At 37.9% G+C, this 27,540-nt stretch overlaps 1 protein-coding gene across 4 annotated transcripts in view; it reads right to left on the reverse strand.

Annotated features, from left to right (window-relative positions):
• Positions 1 to 440: 440 nt before the first annotated feature.
• LOC114633329 (bile salt sulfotransferase 1-like) overlaps positions 441 to 27,540 on the reverse strand; it is a 38,393-nt gene continuing 11,293 nt past the window's right edge. Inside the window, exons 4-7 of one of the 4 annotated variants that reach the window (XM_028781916.1) lie at positions 15,480 to 15,574; positions 9,167 to 9,344; positions 7,024 to 7,097; positions 441 to 3,314 (exon numbers count right to left, since the gene is read on the reverse strand). In XM_028781916.1, the coding sequence (XP_028637749.1) occupies positions 3,279 to 3,314; positions 7,024 to 7,097; positions 9,167 to 9,344; positions 15,480 to 15,574 (383 nt within the window). In that variant the 3' untranslated portion in view covers positions 441 to 3,278. Of the gene's footprint in view, positions 3,315 to 5,990; positions 6,402 to 7,023; positions 7,098 to 9,166; positions 9,345 to 15,479; positions 15,575 to 27,540 lie in introns of those variants that run through there. The other 3 variants (XM_028781914.1, XM_028781915.1, XM_028781917.1) reach the window with 3 other exon arrangements.

A 27,540-nucleotide genomic window follows, 5' to 3' on the forward strand; every position in this document is an offset into this window, starting at 1 on the left:
GTGTGCCTTCCAATTGTCCTGGCTACACAAGAGCTAAACAGTTTATTTCATATCTTACAAGGTGATAAAGATTTAAATAGTCAAAGGAAGTTATCAGCCAAGGCTGAGGAGTTAGCTCTGCTAGAAAGGAAACTACAGGCTACATATCTAGATTGTATTAACCCAAAAATGGCCTACATCTTAGTTATCTTACCTTCTACTCATTCCCCTACAAGAATTCTCATGCAGAGGGAAGATTATATCTTAGAATATGCTTTTATCACATAAACAGAGTAAGATATTTAAAACCTACATAGAGAAGATATTTAAATTGATAGTAAAAGAAAAATGGGATTTTGACAATTTGCTGGAATTTATCCAGCTGAAATTGTGGTACCTTTTACTAACACAGAGATTGTCGCATTAAGGGAACAAGATGAACATTGACAAAGAGCATGAAGTAATTTCTTGGGAGAGTTTAATAACAGGCAATTTATAAACAACTGACTTCAGTTCTTTAAAAGAACTAATTGGATTCTCCCTTGTATAATAAATAAAAAATTCCAAATTCTGGAGCCCGTACATTTTACACTGATACTAATAAATCAAGAAAGACAAGATATAAATCAGAATATGTAAGTAAGTTGTCTGAGAGTTCCTATAAGTTGGTTCAAAAATTTGAATTATATACAATATTCATGGTACTGTCAGATTTTTTTAATAGTCTTTTAATATGATAACTGACTCTCAATATGCAGAAAGTGTTGTTTTATACATAGATACTGCTGAACTAATTCACGGTGATTCTGAATTGACTCCACTGGTTACTCAGCTACAACAAGCGTTCAGAAATAGAAGTCATTCACTATACATAAAATACACATAAGACCCCATACAGGTCTGCAAGGTCATCTGGCACAAGTTAATAATGAAATTGACCAGCTTTTGAAAGAAAGGTTGTGAGAAGCTTAAGAATTTCATACATAAATAAAAAACATGGTAACATAAAAGGTTTAAGGAAATAATTCTCTATTACTTGGCAACAAGACAAGAAAATTGTGAGGCACTGTCCTACTTGTTCCTTTTATAACTAAACTCCATTACCTACAGGAAGTAACCTCAAAGTTATCCAAAGAAATAAAATTTGGCAAAAGAGTATGTTCCATTTTACAGAGTTTGATAAAGTGATATATGTGCATCATACTATATACACATAGTCAGGATTTCAATGGACTATTGCCTTAGCATCTGGGAAGGCTGATTTTGATGTTATAAATTTGTCAGAAGCTATGACCATGATGGGAGTAGCCATATAAATTAAAATGGACAACTGTCAGACATATGTCTCTAATGAAATGAAACAGGTGTTTTTGCATATTATAAGATAAACCAGGTTACAGTAATATCACATAATTCTAAAGGACATGCAATTGTAGAGAGACTTAATTGTATCTAAAAGAGATGCTTAACAGGCAGAAGTGGACAACAAAAACCCCTGGAGATAGATTACATATTGCTTTATTAATCTTACATTTTGAAAATGCTAATGAACAAAAAACTATGGCTGCTAAAATACATTGGAATATGGAAAAAAATGCTAAACTAACTAAAGTGCTTATTTTAAGGATATTCAGTCATCAAAATGGAAAATGAGTAATGTGTTATTCTAGGCATTGGTTTATGCCTATATTTCCACAAGGAAAGAAAAACTATGGGTTCCTTGCAAATTGATAAATGTCAGAGATGACAATGAGAGACATCCCAAAGAACTTGCCTATAGACTAGAAGAAAGAGACTAACAAGATCAAAAGACTAAGTCATGTGTATGTGGTGATGTACATATCTCTGTACACAGAGACAGCTCTAGAACCAGCTGAGATTTAAATGACTATATACAGCCAACAACACCTATAGGATACAAATTTTTCATGACTTATTGTTACATACAATCTTTAAGACCGCATGAATAGAAATTTATATCTTAGTTTGATTATATGATCAAAATAACTTCTAAAGGAAGACACTTGTCTTTCTTTATTGATCTTCATCAACTGATCTGCGCTCCTCACACCTTCCACATGAATGCCATTATAGAGCTATGTGTTACTTGTAAGGTTTATATATTGCAGAATGAAGGAGAAGGAAGGCAAGCCTGACAAGGTTTATGCCCTGGGATGCCGAGATTCTGGGACCTTCCATTCCAGCTTAGTGTTTGATTCCACCTCAACTACATCAAAGCTATTTCTTCTAAAGAGTTGCTTCCAGGACATTTCCATAACATCTCACTTGCCCTCAAGGGTTGGAGGTACTCAGTATCCTTTAGCAGAATAGGAGCAGGCATGGAGGGAGGAAGTTGTGAGTATGGATTTGAGATGAGAGAAGGGAAGCAGCTGGAATCAGTATGTATAGTGAATAAATAAATAAATGAAAAAAAAGAAAAAGAAAATATTTAAGCATATATATTTTTTTTCTTCAGCAAATAATTAAGCTGATATTCATGCACGGTATGATAAATTTATAAATACTGATTAATACTTGTTTAATTTCCATAGATTCACATGTAGAGCCTTTTGTCATGTCCAATCTCAGTAAAGAAAACCCCCAAATAAATGACTAATTTAAATAAAAATAAAATGTTTTCAAGTTTGAATTCTATGAAGTAAATTGGAATGTGCTTATAATACACAACAAAATAGCAATCAAAGTAGGAAATATTTGATGACTCAAGACTCTATGATTCTAGGCTGATGAAATGACTTTCAAAGATAGAGATATATTAGTTGTACTGTATTGCATAGGCAGAGGACCTGAGATCAGTTTCTAGGACCCCAAGAAGAAGTTTACAGCTACATGCAACTTCAGGTCCCATGGAAGCAATTCATCATTCTCACCTCTGAAGATACTATAAACACAAAAGTATACATACTACTACTACCACTACTGTTGCTACTATTAGTATTAGTAACACTATGTTTTAAAAAAAAATACCTTCACAATTACACAACAGGATCTATTCTATGACCACACTCAGTTATTCACATATTTAGCAACAGATATGTAAACATCAGTGTTCATATAGTAGTATTAGTAACTCTATGTTTTAAAAAATTGCATTCACAATTCCACAACAGGGTTTATTTTATGACCACATTCAGTTATTCACATATAGAACAACAGGAACATAAACATCAGTGTTCATATAATATTTAAATTTTTGAAAATTTATTCCCATGGGAACATCCCTGGAGGGAATCCAGCCATTTTCTCCTGGAATACTTTATCAAAGGCTTCAGCTTGAGCTACTGTGAAATGTTTCTTCCAGTCCCCAGTTGTGCCTGGAAAATACAAAGCAAATACATAGGTGGATTAAGAGTGGTCTCAACACTGCTCTAACTCCTCCCATCATGTGCTCTTACCATCTGTTTGATAAAGAGCACACAGTTAATAGAACAAACAACAATTTTCTGTAGAAACCTTCTACATCTCTGAAATCATATACACAGACTTCTCCCTCTGTGGAAATTATGTTCCACCATTTCTTCTCTCAAACTACCTACTAGACAATCTAACAGAAGCAACACTGGCTTGACCATTTTTTATATCTAGATTATTCCTGCTTCCCACAAAACCTGTTTCCATCACACTATTCAACTCCAGAGTGTTTATCCTCTCAATGATCCAAACCAACTTCAGTTGTTTTGTCTATATTTTCATATTTACTTATAGAAGATCCTCACAGCATGCAAACAACTTGTAAATAACATCTTAAAATAGTTTTTACTGCCAGGCAGTGGTGGAACATGCCTTTAATCCCAGCACTTGGGAGGCAGATGCAGGTGGATTTCTGAGTTGGAGAGTTCGAGGCTAGCCTGGTCTACAGAGTGAGTTCCAGGACAGCCAGGGCTACACAGAGAAACCCTGTCTCAAAAAAAAAAACAAAAAAAATAGTTTTTACTTTTGTGTGTGAGGGTTCACATGAGTGCTACAAATACATACAGTTATGATCAGTATTTCGGCTGCCTTCATTTTCCCATCAGATACACACAGCTACTCCAGCTGAGACCATCACCTCTGTTTCACTCAGCCATGGTGTTTTGTGATGTTTGAAGATCTGTATAATTTGAGACCCTGTCCTTCATAGCACTGTCTTTTCTGACCATAAATTGGTTTTCATCACTTCATTCCAGAGGGTCTTCAGTTTAAAATTTATAAATTGTCCAATTTCTCATTCTCTGTTGTATCCTCCTTCAACCTAGATGGCATACATCTTTTATATAATTACATTTTGGTCTTTGTCTTTTTATTAATGACACTGTAAACTTCTCTATCTTTCTTCCATTTGCAATCCATCAGCCCCCATTCTTGACTTATTTCCCAGCTGTGTCACTGTGATGTGTTCCATCCACTTCTGCTTTGAATATACACACAAAACATGCATCTAATATGTTTTAAAAGAAAGTGTTTTTTAATTTACTATGTGGTTCATTTTGCAAAGTGTGCAAGACATATAGGCTATACTCAGTGTGTGACTATTTTAATGAATCCATGAATCCATGAGAAAGGTGTAAGCAGTTTGCCTATTTTGGTGATGAGGAAAAATTAGTCTTTGAGATGTTACCAAGCATGATAATGTAATGTGGATGTGGATGTAAATGTGAATCCTGAAAGATTGACAATAGAAGTCATGCTTTTCTTTATTACATTGCTGTCTTTCTGTATCATCACATAAGTTAATTTTAATACTCTTGTGGGCTGTATTAAAGAAAATGTAGCCAGTTCCATTATTTGTTTGTTTGTTTTTTCTTTTTTATTGGGTACTTTATTTATCTACATTTCAGATATTATCCCCTTCCCCATTCCTTACCCCCAGAAACCCTTTAAAAAATCTCCTATTTCTCTGAGGGTATACCCGACCCACCCATGCTCTCTCAACTCCCCTCCTTCGAATTTCTCCTCACTGGGACATCCAGCCTTCAATGGTCCAAGGCCCTCCTTTCCCACTGATGCCTGACAAGTCCCTCCTCCTCTACAAATACAGCTGGAGACATGGGTCCCTCCATGTGTGTTGCCAGGGTAGCTGTTTAGATACACAGAGCTCTGGTTGGTTGTTATTTTAGCTCTCGCTATGGGGCCACAAGACCCTTCAACTCCTTCAGTCTTCTTTCTAACTCCTCCATGGGGGGGGAACCCTGTGGTCAGTTTGATGGTTAGCTGTGAGCACCTGCCTCTGTATATGTGAGGCTCTGGCAGTGCCTCTCAGGAGACAAGTATATCAGGCTCCTGTCAGCATGCACTTCTGGACACCCACAACAGTGCTTGCATATGGTGATTGTACCTGGGAGGGATCTCCAAGTGAGGTAGTTTATGGATGGTCTCTCCAACAGTTTCTGTTCCAAACATTGTCTCATATTTGCTCCTGTGAATATTTTGTCACTCCTTCTATGAAGGACTGAAGTACCCACACTTTGGTCGTTCTTTTTCTTGGGCTTCATGTGGTCTTTGTGTTCTGTCTTGAGTATTGTGATTTTGGGCTAATATCCACTTATCAATGAGTGCATACCATGTGTGTTCTTTTGTGACTGGGTTACCTCACTCAATATGATATTTTCTGGTTCCATCCATTTGCCTAAAAATTTCATGAATTCATTGTTTTTAATAGCTGGGTAATACTCCATTGTGTAAAAGTACCAAATTTTCTGTATCCACTCCTCTGTTGAAGGACATCTGTGTTCTATCCAGCTTCTGGCTATTATAAATAAGGCTGCTATGAACATAGTGGAGCATGTGTCATTTTTATACTTTGGAGCATCTTTTGGGTATAAGCCCAGGAGTGGTATTGCTGGATCGACAGGTAATATTATGTCCAATTTTCTGAGGAACCTCTAGAATGATTTCCAGAGTGGTTGTACCAGCTTACAATCCCACCAACAATTGATGAGTGTTGCTGTTTCTCCACATCCTTGCCAGCATCTGCTGCCATCTGAGTTTATAATCTTAGCCATTCTGATAGGTGTGATGTGGAATCTCAGGGTCATTTTGATTTGCATTTTCCTGATGACTAAAGATATTGAACATTTCTTTAGGTGCTTCATGGACACTTGATATTCCTGAGTCGAAAATTCTTTGTTGAGCTCTGTACCCCATTTTTTTACTGGCTTTATTGTCTGGAGTTCAATTTCTTGAGTTTTTTGTAAATTGTGGATATTAGGCCTCTATCAGATGTAGGATTGGTAAAAATCTTTTCTGAATATGTGGTTGGCTGATTAGTCCTATGGATGGTGTATGTCACAGAGGCAATGCAACTTTATGAGGTCCCATTTGTCAATTCTTGATCTTAGAGCATAAGCCATTAGTGTCCTGTTCAGGAACTTTCCCTGCCAGGGGCCACACCTGCCTTGAGGGGAATCTTCTTCTTGTCTGTTCTTGAGGAAGCAGAAGGGGAAGAGTGTCAGTGGGGGTAAGACTTGTTCTTAAGAGATTTGTTGTATTATAAAGTCTTGTTCACCTTATAGATGCCCATTTACTTTCATTCTTTCTCTCCAAAAATCTCACCAAACTCTTGTGGGTCAGATGGCAGAATAAACTTAATATGTAGTGGTTTAACTCTTGTTGAAAAGTAACCTCCTCATAGGTGTGAAGGTCTCACATCAGGGTGTTTTCCTAATCTTGGAGTCCTTTCTTTTCAGCCTGAAGATGGCAGGCTTCTTCCTTTGTCCTTATGTCACCTTCCCTTTATGTGTCTAATTAATGACTTTTGATGATACCAGTGAAATTGAATAATGGCCAAAGGAATGTGTCCAGTAAACATATACTGTAAAGTAATCAAGGTTGAGATTTTTGAGGTTTGTCAGAAAATATTTCCTACACATGTCTTGATTGTGGTGTTGCCTTTATAAAATTCTTGTTAACCAAATTGTGGCAGATTGAAAGTGAACATCTTTCTAATATGCATTTACTTCAGTGTCTAAATATGGAATTACCATGACTACAATTGCATGTCAAATATTACTGCTTGGAGGTGAAAACTAGATTCATTTCACCTACTTGAATGATTGAGTCTCCCAGGTAATGATGACAAACCAGGTCTCCAGAGACAATAAAAGATATTTTTCTTGAGTCTTGAGAAGAAAAACATTTATCAGATACAGGAAAATAGGTCTAGTTTATTCCTTCTGGCTAAGGCAACTCTACCATTGGTAGAGCTTTTTAACATTTTATATTTTAGTGAATAAGGTTATCTAATGATAAGAAATGAAACTGGTTTTATAATTAATTTTTGATTTGCTCATACTTTAAGAATTCAAAAATGGAACCAATCTGATATAGGAATTCAGAAAACAAAGAATATCTTTATATACTTTTTTCTTTCAAAATTGCTTCCAGATGTTTCCATTTCATCATCCCCTATGATGAAGTATTGTTACAAGTGATTAAGGAAGTTGGTGTCCCCATTCAATGACCTGGTTTCCAGAGGTACATGGCTTGCTAGCTATGTGCCACACTAGTATAAGAAAAATAATCCCCAAGAATAAACGTTGTCTTCAAATGCAAAAAAAGTTTGCTACATAAAATAAATAGGATAATTAAATTACAAAAAACTTATTAAGTCTGATCAATATTTTCACAGAACTATATTATAATTACTGTTCTTATGCATGTATCTAATATGCATGTATGTATGAATGAATATATGTATGCATGTATTCTTTCTCTCATCTAAGCTACATGACAAATACTGTGTGTATTTGGAAGAGATTTAATCCAAGTATGTTTTCATCCTAGGATAATCTTCCTGGAAAAGAAGAAACAATAGTCCTCATGGAATTTTGTGTTAAATTCTATTTCATCTGCTCTGATGTGTCTCTGCTAAACCTTTAGCTTCTCGGTTTTCTTATCTCTTTGCTATTAACAGAGCTTCTTCATTCTGTTAGGTACTTGATAACAGACTTTTTGGTTGCTATACTGTTTTTCCTCTGCCAAATTCTGATTCACTTTAGAACATCTAAGAACAGACCACTTCTTTCAGGTGAGAACTTCAGTTCTAGTGCAGAAAAATATGTCTCCACAGAGTCTGGACTGCAGTAGTCTGAGGGCATATGACAAAAGCAGTCTATGCTTAAAAGGACTTGATCTTTAGTGAATAGACACAAATTTTCTTGTGGCGAGTGGTGGCATATCATTACCCCTAAATCTGATTCGAAATGTCCTATTTTGAGGATACTAAGAGTATTGAATTAAATCCAATCTAGTAATTACTTAGACTTCATTTTACCTATGAAACCTCCTGATATCCTTACATTCTTAGTATCCAAATCTCACACCCTGGAAGGAGGACTAAAGGTAAAGGCTGAATCATTTAAATTATTGGTAAAAAAAAATTATACCCACAAGTCTTTACTTCCTTCATTTGAACCAATGCTCTTAGTCATTGTTAAATAGCTGATTCTTGAAAACTTCCTTCTTCTCCTCTGAGTTCCATCTCACCTATTATTACCTTATCAGGCCTGAGATAGGCTCAACATCTGATTAATGTAGCAAAATCACTCCTTAACTGCACAGCTATGAAACCACACACACAATCTTCTCCCAGTATAGAGAGGTGGCACAGAAATAGAGAGGATTGAAATCCCCCTTCTAGGAGAGACAATTCAGAATGAATGGAAAGATCATCAACCTAAAGTAATCTAAACATAGGTTGGCAAATACCATCAGATTTTAACAATAGAGAATTTTTGTAGTCCTTTTTGGGTTTACTTTTGGCCTATTCTGGGGCAGCCGTCTTGATCTGGTCAACATTTTTCCAGATTTCAATGTAATTTTTATGGTTCTGTGGTTATCATCTCAGGTATATCTTTGCCCTACTGTATTACACTTTATATATTTTGGAGTTGAGGATTTTGATACATGGAACTTAACAATGCCTCTTAGAAACCAGACCTTTTTCCCACTTTTCATTGAAGTTATTTGACATTACCATCTCTAATCCCAAGATTGTCTCCCAGAAGAAATCAACTTTTCAGACTGAAAAAGCCCATATCTTTTCCATAAACCATTACTTTGTAGTGTCTGTGAGAAGCTATCAGTAATGTGCAGTGACTGCCAGTACATTCCAATTACTTATGAATTCATTGGCACAACAAGTCCTTAATGTGTTCTAACATATTATGAAGCTAGACAATTCCTTTACCTTTTCTCATGAGGTTCAGGCCATTAGGAAATACATCTTTGCCGATGATACTAAAATTGATCATGTTAATTTCTTTCATGACTTGGAAGGAACTGTGCTTGAGGACTAGATCCATCTCATCAGGCTCTAATTTTTTCCCTAGAAACTCACAGATCTTCTTTATGGTTCCCTTTGTATCCTAAACAAAGAAGAAACAAAAATAAGGGGAATGAACAGAGAGCTCTGAAAGTACAGATGCAAAGAAGGGATCTGTGGGGCTGGACAGAGGATAAGAGCACTGACTGCTCTTCCAGAAGTCCTAGTTCAATTCCCAGCAACCACATGGTGGCTCACAAACATTTGTAATATGATCTGATGCCTTCTTCTGCTGTGTCTGAAGACAGCAACAGTGTATTCACATACATTAAATAAATAAGTCTTTAAAAAAGAAGGGATCTGTGGATGGTGGATGAGAAAAGGGATGTGAAGAAAGAGCATCAGCAGATGAAAGAGCATGAATGGAGTTCAGTCAAGAAAAGGCAATGAAACAAAGGAAAGAAGGACTCACAGTCAACATTTATATACTGAGTAGGGGCTTACAATGTGGCTGATTTTTATTTCCTAAAAAACAGAGCCTGGGTCTTCTTTTTAGGTAGAAAAAAATTAGAGATAGTGTCTCATAAAACCAAGAGTAAATTTAAACTTACTTTGTAGAGGATAATGACCTTGAATTTCAGATCCTCCTTCCTAATACTCTGTAGTGCTTTGGTCACAGATATGTGCCAACACAGTCACTAAGTATACTGAGAGTTCTTTTCTCCTTCTTCTTCTTAATTTTTTTGGGGGGTTTTCGAGACAGGGTTTTTCTGTATAGCCCTGGTTTCCTGGAACTCACTCTGTAGACCAGGCTGGCCTCGAACTCAGAAATCTGCCTGCCTATGCCTCCCAAGTGCTGGGATTAAAGGCATGTGCCACCACTGCGCGGCTTAGAGTTCTTTTCTTAAGACCAAACAACCAGTGCTTCCAGGGTCCAAACCACAAGCCTGGGAGAACATAGGAACTGACTCATGGCTCCAGGGTATGTAGGAGTGGATGACCTTGTCAGCCAAAAGCAGGAGAGGAAGTCCTGGCTCCCATGATTGCTGGATGCCCCACTGTGTGGGAATTCTAGGTCAGGATGATGGGAATGAGTGTGTGGGTGGGGCACATCATGGTAGAAGCAGGAGTAGAGGGGGTACTATAGGGGGGTTTTGGGTTGGGGGAGAAATGAGGAAAGGGCATAACATCTGAAACGTAAATAAAATAATCATTGGGGAAAAAAAAGGACTGGGACTCACTCTAATTTTAGCTTGTGCAATGGATGTTTCCATGGAGACCAGTATACCTGAAGCTTACAGAGATCAGAGATTCATGTATCTGGCTTTTTCTTTCCATGTACCAGCATTGAAAGTATGTACAGTCTTACATATCCTGCCCTGGGACACTTAAAGTAACTTACAGAAATGCTGCTAGACAATGATCAAGGTGAATGAAGGAATGTGCTCAAAGACCTCAAATAGATTATTGTTTATGCCAGATAATAACATTTGCTTAAGCTAACTGAAAACAATACAGCTTTACAAGAGGTTCACAATAATGTTCTCAACATTTATTACTTGGAGTACTTCTCATAGACTTTGTTTTTAGTAAGCATCTCAGGTTACAGCACAGATGAGCACTAAAATCACAACGTTTTTGGCTCAGATCTCTAATTGTTGCAAGAATATAGTTTCATCCTAGGAGAAACTAATCACCAGGCAAAATCTTAGAACATGAAAAATTGTGATTTGAATAATAGCCCTCTCCCTGGACTCATGAAGTTTTTTTGGTTTAAAACATTTGTTACATATTTATCACATTTCCACCTAATATTTCATAGGAAAGTAAACAATTTTGTCAATAAATGATAATAATGTGTTAAATTGTCAGAAAGGTGACTTATGGGAATCTGCACTAGTGTGCATCAGACAGTTAGGTAGTGATCCATCCTAGGGAAAATTGAATTTCATGAAGATTAAATAAAAGAGTCTACATATAGGAAAAATAGTGTGATGAAAGTTCTGTCTTTACATGTAAACTTTTGCTTCCTGAGAGATAACACTAAGAGGTCAAATCATTTTTGGATAATTTCATCTTTTTTTGTTTTGATTAGTTGTGCTTTATTTTTTTATTAATAGTTATTTTTCTCAATCCCTTTAGGGAAGCAGGTAGGCTCACAACAGACCTTTACCTTTCACCTGCTTTTCCAGATCCTATGCCCAAGTCATCTTTAGCTCTGCAGCAGAAAACATATGGCAGCGCTCCCCTTTTCTAGTGTGTCCAAAGGTCTTTCCCTTCTAATATTGCTCCCTCAACTCATTGCATTATCCAAGTTTCCAAGTTCATCAGTTCCTGGGAACAAACTGATTACTCTGGCCAGGAAATCAGACAGGCTATCTGTAGTTTGATCTTCACTTTTCCTAGCATATCTCCAAGTCCAATTTCCCAGGCCCAATCTTTTGTTTTGTTTTGTTTTGTTTTGTTTTGTTTTGTTTTTCAAGACAGGGTTTCTCTATATAGTTCTGGCTGTCCTGGAACTCACTCTGTAGACCAGGCTGCCAGCGAACTTAGAAATCCACCTGACTCTGCCTCCCAAGTGCTAGGATTGAAAGCGTGTGTCACCACCGCACGGCTCCAGTCCCATTCTTATCTGTGCAAAAGAACTCCAAACTTTGGGAAATGAATTGCTTTGCCCAAGCCCCTGACTTCCGAATGTACTCCTGAGGAAGCCAAAGCCTGTTATGACAAGGGAAGCAAATAGGTTACATTGTCAGATTTCATCTCTTTGTCCATTCTTCAAATTCAATACCTGAGTCTCATCCCTACCTCTTTATCAAACGTTCTATTGTGGCTTTTCCTCATTATATGTCCCCATTCCAAGGAGACTGTCTATGCAATCCCAGTGAAACACCCAGCTTTCTTTCCTCTTGTGAAGTCTCTCTATTGAGCCCAGCCCATCTCTATTTCTAACTCTCCTGCTGCACAATCAATAAACACACCTTATCTGGTACACTAATTTAGTTTCTATAGGCTACATAAAGCCACCTCATTCTCCTAATAACCAGAGTAAAACAAAACCAGGGCATAAAATTCCAACCCAATAAAGACAAGACCAGATATCAGCACCTAGAATTATTATATTCTTAATCTAAGATGCCTAAATTCCAGTGTAAAAACACAATCAATAACAACCAGGACAATATATCTCTACTAGAGCCCACCAATCAAAACAAAGAATGCCCTGGATGTTTCACCGTAGCTGAGGCACAAGGGAAAAATCCTTAAAACAGCTTTATGAATATAATAGTGGTCTTTTAAAAGGAAATGAATATATCACTTAAAGAAATCTATGAAAACACAAAGAAACAGTGGAAAGAAATGAATTAAACTAATTTCCACCTGAGTAGAAATACAATCAATACAGAAAATCCAAATTGAGGAAATCTCAAAATGAAAATTTCAAGAACTCAAACAGATAGCTCAGAGGCATCCTTCACCAAAAGTAGATTGATATAATGGAGACCTTTTTGTATTGAAGACACAGTAAATGAAATAAATACAATAAAGGAAATATTACATATTTAAAACTCCGGGCACATAATATCCAGGAAATTTGGGTCACTATTTTGAAAACACCAGATGTATGAATAATCGAGATAGAAGAATAAAAGGGAACTCACATCAAAGACACAGAAAATATTTTCAACAAAATTATAAAAAACAATCCTAACCTGAAGAAAGAGATGCCTATCAAAGTTCATGAAGAATACAGAACATCAAGTAGACTGGACCAGAAAAGAAAGTCCTCTGAGCACATAGTAATCAAAACATTAAATGTACAAAATAAATTATGAACAGATGTGCAAGAGCTAGGATGACGGATACAAGTAGGAGAGGGGAAGAAACAGATGTTGTAGAAGGGAGTACAGGGAAATACAGGTAAAATTATGTAATATTTGAGAGGTAATATTGAACTCTACTACAGTGGAAACTTCCTAAAATCTATGTGTATATGAATGTGATCAGAGTGAAATCACAAGATTATGGACATCTCTTGTCACAAAGATGAAAAGAATGAAAGAAAGAGAGAGAGAAAGAGAGAGAGAGAGAGAAGGAGGGAGGGAGAGAGAGAGAGAGAGAGAGAGAGAGAGAGAGAGAGAGAGAGAGAATGAAAAATTACAATACTAGGATTTGGTTACATCTAAATGAGTTTCTGGGCATATGGACTCCATAGGAATCACTCACAATGAACCCAGACTGTTGCAAAAACTATAAATTGCTCTTCACAAACTGACTGCAAGCCCTCATTGCAAAAGACACCTATACATAATACTGAATGTGAAGATGTCAAGTTCGTCCCTACAGAGAACTTCCACCCTTAATTCTTAGTTCTTTAGGACAGAAAGGCACTTTGTGTGCACCACAAAGATAAGTATCAAAACCAAGCTAGACACAAATCCTTCTATCTATAGTGGTGTACTACTTGCTAGAAAAGTTAGATCAGTGGTGTCTCAAAGCTTTATGTGTATAACAAACCAATAACTGTTTTGACTTCAATCCCATTTCATGAGATGGAGCCTATATCGTAAACTGCTTGTGTATTCAAGGACCTAAGACTAGATAGCCCAAGGTCTTATGATAAAACCAAATAATGCTCTTAAAAAGGAAAAAGAAAAAAAAGTTGTAAAATGACTCCTAATGGTATTCTGCTATATGCATAGAACAGTGCCTTGTTTACACAGAAACTTCCTCTTGCAGCAGATGTGGACAAATATAGAACCTTACAATCATACATTATAAAAAGTGAGATGGCCTAAATGGACATCTCCATCAAAGTCCTCCTTTCAGAGCTCAAGGGTCCCTGCAGAAGAAGAGGATGCAAGACTGTAAAAGCAAGAGGAAATTGAGAGCACCAAGAAACATGAACACTTGGAGACTAATGTTGGGCACCACTCGCGCCCAGAGGTCACGGGCGGATGCATGGGCACAAGCAGGAGCAGGCGGCAGAGCAGCAGACCCAGGTCGCAGGCGGCCAGCCGCGAGCTGGAGCACACCAGTGTGCAAGAACGTTCCTGGAGCCCTGACTCTCAAAAGAAAATGTCCCGCAGCCCTCTAGAACAAAAGAGTTCTCTCTCCCACTCCTGCCCACCTTGCAGGATTTGACCCTATACAATGAGTCCAGGATTCCAAGAGGCGCGTAGAGTTGAAGACATTTATTGACATGGTGAAGTGTCTGGCATGCTTTCCCAAAAAATGACGGAAGGGGTTTGCTTATATGGGAAGCAGGGGAGAAGGGCAGGGCCAGGGAAATCTTGAGGCAGAGACTTGGGGCATGGAGACCTCTTGGCATGGAGATCTCTTGGCAGGTCTCTGGGCTCTGGGGGTGTGGCCAAATACCCTAGGGTTCCACATCCCCACAGACTAAAGCAGCATGGACAGAGTTTGGCTGGGTTTGTCCCACATACTCTGTGTCTATATTATTTTCTCAAGTTTAGTGTTTTCATGAGATTCTTGAATAAATGAAAGAGTAGGTTACTGATTATCGTTCTTTCAATCAGACTCTTTTCTTTTGGTGGTTTGACTTATCTAACTTCAATGTAATAGATTTTGTTTTATCACACATTATTTGGCTTAAACTTATGCAGCATTGTTAACCATTGGAGGAAGTTGAGACAACAAATTAAACATAACAGGACCCTGGTGGCTGATGCTGATTTTGAGGCAATAGAAACATGCTGCTTGTTAGCTTGTTCACCATGGTATATGTACCTATACTGTTAAAGAACACAAGAATGCCAGCTCTCACAAGGGGATGGGCCCTCCTCTTTCAATCAATGATTAATAAAATACCTCACAGATTTGCCTTCAACCTGAACTTTTGGAGGCATTTTCACAATTAAATTTCCCTCCTTTCAGGTGAATCTTGCTTGTGACATGTTGACACACAACTATCCAGCATGTTATTCCATATTGCATTCTATTATATATTCTTTTATTGATTTGAGATACTTGTAGTACTAGATTATTTTCAAGAAAAATCTTTAGAGTTTTGTTGGTAATGGGGCATAGAGGATCTGGAAGTCTTCAGGGAGAGGGTACATATGATCATAATGCATTTGCATTTAAATGTTTTTTTAGTCAATAAAAGATAATTTTAAAAATGTCAGAACAACCAAAAAATCACAGTTCTCAATAACATTCCTCATTACTTGGATTTAGTTTTTCATTGTGTGGTGACTGTAAGACTGATGCTCACCTTTTTCATGTCTTCATAGTAGAGCACCAGGAAGTTGTCCCATTCTCTCATGGACAGCCAGCCACGGACATGCTCAAACCATGATCCAAACGGAACTGTATACAGGGAGAAGTAAAGTGTCAATTACATATCCTTATTGCAGGGTCTGCTTGACTTTCTTCACTTCTCTGAAAGCAGCAGCAAAAAGCTGCACTAAGAAAAATTTAACTATTTATAGCATTAATCATGATGTTTGAGGCAAATACCAAAATAAATAATTGATAAAATCAAGTTCATTAACAAACTCATTACCACATAGGCTTACCATGGAGGCCACAAGGAGATAACCTACTGCCAAGTTGCACAGACAGAAATATGTCCTGAGGGAATTTTTCACACAAATACAGGAATCTAGAGGTGATTCCTGTAAATACCTGCCTTCTGGTGAGGTGAACTAGAAAGACAGAAAAAATTGATGACAGAGATGGGAGAATAGTATTTTATATGGTGTTGGAAAGAAAGATTCCATCAATACAGCAACCTATTTGCTGAAAACTATATGGAGGTATGAATCAAGGCTTGATGGCATCATTAATAACCACACTAACAAAGTAAGTCAGTGGAATAAGGCAACTTTGTGTGTGTGTGTGTGTTTCTGTGTGTGTGTGTGTGTATGTGTGTGTGTGTGTGACAGAGAGAGAGAGAGAGAGAGAGAGAGAGAGAGAGAGAGAGAGGCAGAGAGAGAGAGAGAGAGAGAGAGAGAGAGAGAGAGAGAGAATGCTTGTGAGGTTTTAGAATGACCTTAGCATATTTACTGGAGGAAGATCTGTTGATTATGAAAAATATATAGGGCAATGCCAAGTGGGGAAACAAGACGCAGAGGAATCTGAACTGAATCTCTCTACTTAGCATACTGTTTCTGCAATTCGCTATGGTGGTATAATTTTCATTTCTATTTTTCAATCTTCAGTCCCTGATTTATCCCTTAATGATCTTATCCTGGATTGATCTCACATCCTATAGTACAGATGTACCAGGCCAGATGTGCCTAGTAATGCAATAATGACACAATTGTTATAGGGTAACTTAAGTGATGTCTGATTGGATTTGAGGCTTTATCTTTGGGAGGGAATTCATGCCTGGTATGATAAACCCATGGCTTGAGATGTCATAGATCTAACTATGGTTCCTACTCTCATTTTACTAAATTGCCATATTGTCAAACCACCTTCTAAATATTTATATATACCCATGTATTTGTGCTGTTCTGTATCTTTGTTAGAGATTATTTTTTTGGTGCTGGCATTAGTTAAAGAAGGAATTCATAAGTGATCAAAATGTGAAGCATAATTGTGAGTGCTCAATCATTGATGTGGTTTCTATCATTCCCTACTCAAGGATCAGGAAATATTGTGAAAGAGGAAGTAGAAAGTAAAAGGTAGATAATGGAGAGGAGTGCTTTGAAATTGTCCTCTGTGAATATTGTCCTCTGAACATGAGTTGATTGTTATGCAAATTTACTCGTATCATCAATGGTTGCCTATAGAAAAACTGCATAGCATAAAGCCTGTTCATATTACAGGATGGATAAGGGAGGGTGTCCTGAAGCCCCCACCTGATGAAGATCTATTTTCAGTTGATGACTGCTAGATGAGAAAGACTCCTACAACTTTTTGGTATAGGAATATTGTTAGATACTTCATGTTCATATCAAATGTCCTACATCTACGCACTTATGAGCACCACAAATTAGCCTAGTGGGTTGTATTTTTTTGAAAATATTAAGATGTTGTATGGACATATTGGGTAATGTATAGTGTGTTGGAGTGCATACTGCCAAATATAGTAGAATATGATACACTATATTCACTTTTTAAATTTCAAAGAATAAATATATTAGTTAAAAATACAAAAATTATGAAAAATAAATCGAGAACAAACAAATGACACAGCAATATCTAAGGATTTTCCTACTGAAATCAAAAAACAAATAATTCAGGAAGAGGGAGCAATAGTTGATGCTAAATCCCTTTACTTCTGAAGGACACCAATTCCAATATCTAAGACCTATTTATTCCAAGAATGCCTTGTTAAAAAAAAAAACTTCAGAAACAAACTCAAATTGACTTTTTATTATAGTTCAGTTCATCTCTCACACAGAAACAGAAATGTTTATCCATGTGGTGGACAGTGATAAATTCAAAGACTCATAGCTCCTTAAGGTATAGATAATAAGAGACATTTTAGGGGTTGAACAGTAAATGGGGCTTGTATACTAAATCTTTTTCTCCAAGTTTCAGGGATCATTTTGGATGGAGGTGGTACATAGTGAAGAGGCAGAGGTGTTTGATGACATTACTAAAACAGTGTTTTCTGTACACTTCATGGCAGTTGGACATATGAAACCAGCACTTGAGGCTTCCACAGAAGATCTTGGTTCACTTCCCAGTACCAACATGGTGACTCATGACCTTCTTTAACTACAGTTCCAGAAGATTTTTTGATGTGCTTCTGACCACTGTGGGTAATGCATGTATTCTGGTTCACAGATATACGTACAGATAAAAGGCATGTAGACATAAGATGAAAATAAATCTTAAAAATGATTATACAAAGTTGGATGCATATGGAATGAGATGAGGATATGAGAGGAATCAGGGAAGTGAATGAATATGATAAAAGTACAATGTATGGAATTATCAAAGAATTAAAAGTTATGTTTAATGACATTTCATACAAAGACAGATTATAGAGATATTGAGTGAACTCAAAGAACGTTAGTCTTTTAACCAGTTATAAGGAAGATCAGTGAAAGGAATGCCTCATTTTACAATTATATACATGGAGATTTGAAGAAAATGGTAAGCCCTAGAAAGTTGAAGTTAATGAAATAATTTGTAATACTTTACTCCAATTTTTATTTTTGTATATGCCTATGTATTGTTATATGAGACTGCAATTATGTGTGGGCACACTTGCAAAGGAATAAAGAGGATATCATTTACTCAGTAACTGGAGTTATAGAAAGTTGTGTCCCACTCAGTGTATGAGTGCAGGGAAACAGTCCCTACTCCTCTAAAAAGGTAGCAAGTGCTATTGACCAGTGAGCCATCTCTCCATCCCCTAATGGTATCATTTTCAAGAGAAAAATATAAGAGCAATTTTATTGAACAATGAAAAGTAGAAATTTACGCAAATATAAAATTGTAAATGAAATAAATAGATTTACAAAACAGAGTAGTGGGATTGTTTAAAGGCTCAATGTATAAAAGTCATTATCATATAAGCCTCATGATCAGATCTCAGCCTCTATAACCTGCATAAATTGTAAGAAAATGATTGACTCCATGAAGTTGTTCTCAGCTCCTCACTAATGTTCTGTGACATGTGTGTATCCACACAGACACTATACTCCCATATGTGGGACTGCATAAGGGTATTCTGGATCATGGCTGGGCAGTTTTGTAAAACCCCGAGACTCTGCATGAGAACTTGCAGGAGTTCAGCTTGCCCCCAGAACCCAGGGTCCTGAAGAGCAGTCTAGTCTCGATAGATTTACATTGTTCAGTCAGGTATACCAGACAGCCCCTCCCAAAGTGCACAGGCACAGGTAGTTGGCGTGACTAGAGGCCTGAGGCCCTAGGGATTTACATACTAATGAAGGCCAGAGTGCGGAACATATTAAGCATGCCTCCTCAGATCCTCCCCCTTTCTCCCTTCCTATTTAACTTGGGACTTGCCTGAGTTTTACAGGGGTACTTCCAGATTCATCCACCATCCACCATGACAATAAACGCTTTTGGAACCAAGGACTTCCTTGTGTTATTGGAGCTTGTCGCCTCCAAAGCCTCAGACCATTGGAACCATAGATATTCCTCCTGCATGTAGGACCCACTGCAGCATGGAAACCCCCAGGGAATCCACAGCTGAGGCCTCTAATATATCCCCACACACATATACCCCAGATAATAATAAAGAAAATATTTGTAAAGGAAAAAGATAAGAAGGCAACTGAAGACAATCCATAAATACTCTTCAAGACAGTCTTAACGAAGAATCATGTTGATAATATTGTCCTTGCATAGATCTTTTAAATATTGTTCTGATTGTTAATTGATGCTGTAGAAGGATGATGTACATTGTGGATAGCACTGTTCTTTACTCAGGGGGATCCTCAGAAGTATAAAGGAGGAAAAATCTAAGTGAAGGCAAAAAAACAGTAGCCTACATACTTATTCTCAGCCTTTTCATGACTGTGTAAACTAAGAAAGCCCATTGAAATCAGTAAGAGAGAATCGCTGAGCCAAATATAAAGGAAGACCTCTCAGAATAACAGACACATCAACAATTTTAAAAGGCTGGAATGCTGGAGATCTGTATTTTATGTTCTAAAAATAAAATCACTGACAAGTCAGAGTACTATACTTAGCAGTGCTTCTTGTCATAAATGAAGAAGAAATTTTAAAAAATGTTATAAGTTTAAAACCGTGCAAAATGAATTAATGTCCACTAAGTCTGTTCTACAAAATAGAATTGAGAAAAAATTATCTTTAAAACCACAACAGCATGAGTTAGTTTCATCAGCCAACTTGATACATCCCAATGTCACATTAGAGTCTCAATTAAGAGATTACCCCCATCAGATTTGACTGTGGCTGTATATTTTAGTGATTGTCATAATTGATCATTGAGGTGGTAGGGCCCAAAGTATAAACATGTGGACCTGCTCTGTATGAGAAAACTAACTGTGAGACAGTGATTAAATTACTAAGTTGATTTGTAATCTAGTTTCCTTTCAGTTCTTTCTTGAGATACTGTCCTAATTTTCCTGTAGGTAGATTGTTGACCTGAACATGTAAATCAGATAGCCACTTCCTGCTCCTAAGTTGCTTCTTGTAAGAGTATTTTATCAGACAAATCATTAACCAAACTAGACCAATAGTTAAAGAAGAAATAAAAATACAGCTTGTGTACCTTGGCAAAAATCATCAAAATGACTGAAATTAATAGATACCTTTCAAAGATAACTGCATATTAATGTCAATTCCCTTTTCAAAAGACACTGGCTAGGAAATTGCATCAAAAAGCAAGAGTATATGTTTGTTGTATGTTATCATTAAAAACAGGTAGGACCTTATAATGACACGATCAAACAAAGTGCTCAAGGCAAATGGAACTAGAAAGTAAGCAAATGTTTCTGATTTAATACAATCAAACAGCATTGAACCAAAACTTGGAGAGAAATGATAAACATTGCTTTGTATTGATTAGATGAATAATGCATGGAGAGGGCAGTGCAATGCTAATCACAGGTCCACCTAATTACACACAGAAAATACTAGTAGATATAAAGTCACAAACAGTAGTCTCACTCTGAACAGTTGACACATCATCTCATTAAAAAGTAAACAAAATTATATCATGTCTCAGATAGAATTGGCTTAACAGACATCTATAGAACACAAAATATAAACAATGCAGAATACACATTGTTCTCAGAAGCCTATGAAACTATCACTCAATTAGTTAGATATTAGTTCAAAAAGGAAGTCTTAAACAATATACGTTGAAATAATTTCTTATATTCTACTTGACTATAATTGACTACAAATAAATGAAAAGAGGAACTCCAGAATGCCAACAAATGTATGGAGATTTAACAACTCATAACTGAATTACAAAGAAGTCAACAACAAAAAGACCCCCTACAATCAAATGAAGATGAAAACAAAACATCCTCTAGCTTGTGAGATAAATTGAAAACAGTCCTAAGAGGAACATTCAAAGCTCAAAATGTACCTATATTATAAATCAAAGAGATTTATAATATTTTTATCAATGTTTCACCTTGGGAATTTGAAAAAAGAGCAAAGCAAACACCAAATTTCGTAGCTGGAAAGATTTCAGTGACAGAAGTGTAGAAATTAGAGAAAAAGGGAAGAGCAGTAACAAGAAAAGAAATATAGAGATGTGATGGAACAGAATTCTTTTCTTCAAAATATAAATATTGATCAAATCTTATCTAAACTAACCAAAGCAATAGCAAATGTCAAATCTAATACAGTAAAACACAGAAGTGGAATCATTCATTATGACAGCACTACTGATATTCAGAAAACTTTTAGAGTTTACCTTAAAAATTATATACCACAAACCTTGAAAACCTAAAAGATATGGATGATTTTTACATATATAAAACTATTAAAATGAACTTAGTATTACATTTAAAACAGTTAAGCAGGTGCGGATGGAGAGAAGGCTCAGCAGCTAAAAACATTTACTGTTCTTCTACAGCAGAAAGATTCAATTTCCAGTTCCCACTTGATAGTTGACAATGCCCTATTAAAACCTAGTCATCAGACACCAGAAGCAAACACACATATATGCAAGGAAAACACTTCTACAATTAAACAAAATAAACCTCAAAACTAGACAGGCTTATTATAAAAAGCAATGAGTTTTCAAACATTAACATAACATTGAACAAAAAATGTTCAATCTCAGGTGAATTTTTCCAAACATTCATTCAGAGAACAAGGTTCTCAAACTATTCCATAAAATAAGGAAAATGCTGGGCAGTGGTTGTGCATACCTTTGATCCCAGCACTTGGGAGGCAGTGGCAGTCAGATTTCTTAGTTTGAGGCCAGCGTGGTCTACAGAGTGAGGTCAAGAACAGCCAAGGCTATACAGAGAAATCCTATTTTGAATAAACAAATAATAATAAAAAAAGAAACAGTGATCATGGGAGAAAAAAAATAAGGAAAAAAGGCACACAACCAAAGTATTTTTCTAAAGCATCACCTTGATACAAAAAAAGTCAAATATTCAATAAAAAAGAAAAGTGTAGACTAAAATCTATGATGAACATTGACTAAAAACTTCTCAATAAAATACTTTCTAACCAAATTCAGGAACACATCAAAGGGTAGTAGAATGGCTCAAGAGGAAAGAAAAGGTGTTCATAGTTAAACCTGATACACTAAATCCACATGGTAGAAATTGTTCTTTGGTCTCCTTTTGCATACTTGGTCATATATGAGCTCCCCAACTATACATAGACACACACAAAGAGGAAGGGATATATAATATATGACATAAGATATATGATATGTGATATGTAATATGTAATAAGTGCATGCCAAAGTACATTTAGTTTTAGATAATATAATTCTAGCAATAAGAGTCTTGAAAGAATTTACAGGAAAACACTTGGATCTGATAAAAACTTTTATCAAAGGAACAAGATATACAATTTGTAGGAAGCCGCACATGCGCTGGCTAAAGCCGCGTTTGCCTGACATCCGGGATTTTTCCTGGTGAATAGGTGAATTGCGCATGTGCCATGGAAAAGGCCTGCCAAAGTTAAAGCCCATCCCACGGCGTTTGGCACGCTACGAGTAAGCAGCCAATCAGAGGTGAATGCACCACTCCAAGGGTATATTAAGCAGTGCTTTTCCTGGGCCTGGTGTCTTCTTCCACCATTTTGTATTTGGGAATAAACGTGTTTTTACGGAAGGATTCTGGTGTGTGTGTGTGGTGCGTTCTTGCTGGCGAGACGATTACATGCACGCCTCACAGTTGGTGCCGAAACCCGGGAGAATTTACCATCGCCGGCGCTGTTTAAGAAGGCCCTCCACTCGTCCTCTACGAGTGGAGTGAATCCAGAACCGTAGAACAAGGTAATGCTCTCTGAGAGATATGTTTGGACTTGATTTAATTTATTTCCCTCCCCAGTTGGCAGGAACTTTAGAGGCTCTCGCTATGGTGCTGGTAGCGTTAGTTCTCTTCCTTTTGGTTTTCGTGGCGGTTCGGGGAGTGGCAGACGGATTACGGGTTAGCATGTCAGAAACAGAGAAAAGAAGGAAGCGCTTAGAAATTAAGCCTCCCCGAGGAACAATTCACGGGGATGAAAGATGAGGGGAAGAACACCCTTGGGAGAGACAGAAGGAGAGGAAGCCTCAGAAAGAGATCTCTTTATCAGGTAAAGGAAGTTTTGGGGCTTGATGCCTCTGAGTCGGAGGGGCTAACTTCCTCCGAGTCAGAGGACTCAGATGAAGAGATAGATGAAGAGGAAAGATGCCAGCCAGATAAACAGTTGCCGCCGCGAAATCTAAAGCAGAGGAAAACGAGAGATAGAAGCCGGACGGCCTCTCGGCCTGTAGCGCCTTCCCAACCTAATGTTCTCGGCGCACTTCCGCCTTATGTGGATAGGCGCTGCTCAGGCTCCTTCCTTCAGAGGAAGACAAGAGAAAAATGTTACAAGCTTTTCCAGTGTTTGAGGACGCAGGAAGAGGTCGTGTCCACGCACCTGTAGAGTATGCTTCTATTAAAGAATTCGCTGAATCGGTTAACAAGTATGGAGTTGATGCTAATTTTACAGTTATGCAGCTTGAGAGATTTGCCACTATGGCAATGACTCCGAATGATTGGCAGAACACAGTAAAAGCTGCTCTCCCTAATATGGGACAGTATATGGAATGGAAGGCTTTGTGGCACGACACTTCTCAAGCACAGGCAAAGGCCAACGCTAATGCGGAGGGCAATCAGAGACAGTGGACTTTTGAATTATTAACAGGGCAAGGACAGTATGTTGCCGACCAGATTAACTATGATTGGGAAGCATATGGCCAGATTTCCACCGCCGCAATTAAGGCATGGAAGGCCCTCTCAAAAAAGGGCGAGGCTGGAGGAAATTTAACAAAAATATTACAAGCCCCCCAGGAGTCCTTTTCAGAATTTGTTGCTAGAATGACAGAAGTAGCAGGCAAGATTTTTGGAGACCCAGAGCAAGTCAAGCCATTGATCGAACAATTAGTATATGAAAATGCCTCACCAGAATGTAAGGCAGTTATTGCCCCTAGGAGAAACAAAGGGCTGACAGATTGGATAAAGGTCTGCCGAGGTCTTGGAGGCCCACTCACTAACGCTGGCCTGGCAGCAGCTATCCTGCAAGGCCAGAGCCGCTCAAGTCCTGGCGGCCGTAAAGTATGTTATAATTGTGGCAGACCAGGTCATTTGAAACGAGAATGTCGTACTCCTATACAAAAGAAAACCCCTGGGTTATGTACTAAGTGCAGGAAGGGATATCATTGGGCTAATGAATGTCGCTCGGTTAAGGACATTCGGGGAAGGATTATTCAACATGATCCCTCCCCTACAGAAAGAGATGAAGACATTTCAAAAAACGAATATTCGGGCCCAAGGTCTCAGGGCCCCAAAAAATATGGGACACAAGCCTACAACCGGGGGAGACCTCTAACTGCAGAGCTACAAGAGGTTCCACAGGGTTGGACCTCTGCTCTATCTCCCAATTCTTATTAATGCCATATGAGGGTGTGCAACCTATCCTGGTTGATTTTAAAGGTCCCCTGCCTGAGGGAAGCGTTGGCCTTATTCTAGCCCGCTCCTCTCTTACCTTGAAGGGGCTTGTGGTTCATCCTGGGGTGATAGACCAAGATTATACGGGAGAACTTCAAGTTCTCTGTTCTTGTCCACAAGGCATATTTTCCATCTCCCCTGGAGATAGGATTGCTCAGTTGGTTATTCTTCCAAGTCTACATAATTGTTTTCCATCCACCGGGGCGCCAAGAGGTGCCAATATGTTCGGTTCTTCAGGAACTGACTTTGCTTATTTAGTAGTGGATCTCAAAACTAGACCCACTTTACAATTAACAATAGAATGGAAGAGTTTTACAGGAATTTTAGACACAGGAGCTGATAAAAGTATTATTTCCTCCAACTGGTGGCCTAAGGTGTGGCCTGTTACACAATCATCCCACTCCTTACAAGGGTTGGGATATGAGGCCAACCCTACAGTCAGTTCACGCTCCTTGACTTGGAAGACGCCAGAGGGTCAGACAGGAAGCTTTATACCTTATGTGCTTCCTTTCCCCGTTAACCTCTGGGGAAGAGACATTTTACAAGACTTAGGACTGACACTAACTAATGAGTACTCTCAACAAGTTATTAATATTATGAAAAGAATGGGATATAAGGAAGGAAAAGGCCTTGGTAGAAAAGAACAAGGAAGGTTAAACCCAATTTTACAAGAAAGTAATACAGGAAGACAAGGTCTGGGTTTTCCCTAGTTGCCACTGAGGGCTCCTTGCCCACACCCTGGCTTACAGAGGAAGCCGTGTGGGTTCCTCAGTGGCCCTTATCCTCTGAGAAATTGGAAGCTGCTACAAGGCTGATTGAGGAACAGGCACAGCTTGGTCATTTAGAACCTTCTACTTCTCCTTGGAATACCCCTATCTTTGTTATAAGAAAGAGATCAGGAAAATGGAGACTTCTCCATGATTTAAGGGCCATTAATAAACAGATGCAGCTGTTTGGCTCAGTGCAACGAGGCCTGCCTCTGCTCTCTGCTTTACCTAAGCAGTGGAGGATAATAATTATAGACATTAGGGATTGCTTTTTCTCCATTCCCCTACACCCGCAAGATAGGCAAAGATTTGCATTCACTTTGCCTGCTGTTAATCATCTTGAACCAGACAAAAGATATCAGTGGAAAGTTTTGCCTCAAGGCATGGCCAATAGTCCTACCATATGTCAGCTGTATGTACAAATGGCCCTTGAACCTGTTAAGAAACAATTTCCTTCTCTACTCTTGATTCATTTTATGGATGATATTTTAATATGCCATAAAGAGTTGACCACTTTGCAGAACTCATATCCTTTATTAATTGCTACATTAAGACAGCGGGGTCTGCATATTGCCACAGAGAAGGTTCAAATTTCAGAAATCGGTTCCTTTTTAGGGACAGTTATTTACCCTGAGAAAATAGTTCCTCAAAAATTAGAAATTCGCAGAGATCATTTACATACCTTAAATGACTTTCAAAAGTTACTAGGTGATATAAATTGGTTAAGACCATTTTTGAAAATTCTCTCTGCTGAATTAAAACCTTTGTTTGACATTCTGAAAGGAGATTCCCATATTTCCTCACCAAGAGCATTAACACCGGCTGCAAATCATGCCCTGCGATTGGTGGAGGATGCCTTGCAAAAAGCTCAGCTAAAACGCATTGATGAGACCAAAACTTTTAATTTGTGTGTCTTTAAAACCAGACATTTACCAACTGCCGTGTTATGGCAGGATGGGCCCTTATTATGGATTCATCCTAATGCATCTCCTGCAAAGATTATTGAATGGTATCCAGATGCGGTTGCTCAGCTTGCCTTACGGGGATTAAAAGCAGCTGTCACTCATTTTGGAAGGGAGCCTAAGGTTTTAATAGTGCCTTATACTGCACATCAAGTTCAAATATTAACTGCTACCTCTGATGTTTGGGCCGTGTTGGTTACCTCCTTTAATGGTCAAATAGATAATCACTACCCTAAACATCCCATTTTACAGTTTGCCTTAACTCAAGCTATTGTATTTCCACATGTCTTATCTCAAAAGCCGCTCCCGGATGGAGTGGTCGTTTACACAGATGGGTCAAAGACAGGTGTGGGTGCTTATGTAATTGATAATAAGGTCACTGCCAAACAATACCAGGAGACTTCACCTCAAGTTGTGGAATGCTTGGTAGTTTTGGAGATTCTTGAAACCTTTCCAGGCCCTTTAAATATTGTTTCAGATTCCTTTTATGTAGTAAATGCAGTTAAAGCCTTAGAAGTGGCTGGGCTAATTAGACCATCTAGTAGACTTGTAAAAGTTTTTCAAAAGATTCAATTCGCCTTAGTTAATAGGAGATTTCCGGTTTTTATTACACACATCAGGGCTCACTCAGGTCTACCAGGTCCAATGTCTCATGGGAATTACCTAGCAGATCGAGCCACAAAATTGGTTGCTATCGCCCTATCTTCAAAATTAGATTTGGCCAAAGATTTTCATAAAAACTTTCATGTGACAGCAGAGACGTTACGTCGTCGGTTTGAGATAACTAGAAAGGAAGCTAGAGATATAGTTACTCAATGTCAGAATTGCTGTCAATTTTTACCAGTGCCTCATGTAGGAATTAATCCACGAGGAATTCGGCCACTACAAATTTGGCAAATGGATGTCACTCACATCCCAACCTTTGGCAAATTACAATATTTACATGTTTCCATTGACACTTATTCTGGAATTAT

Source organism: Grammomys surdaster, unplaced genomic scaffold (assembly GCF_004785775.1).
Source record: "Grammomys surdaster isolate TR1022 unplaced genomic scaffold, NIH_TR_1.0 578, whole genome shotgun sequence".
Taxonomy (NCBI): Eukaryota; Metazoa; Chordata; class Mammalia; order Rodentia; family Muridae; genus Grammomys; species Grammomys surdaster.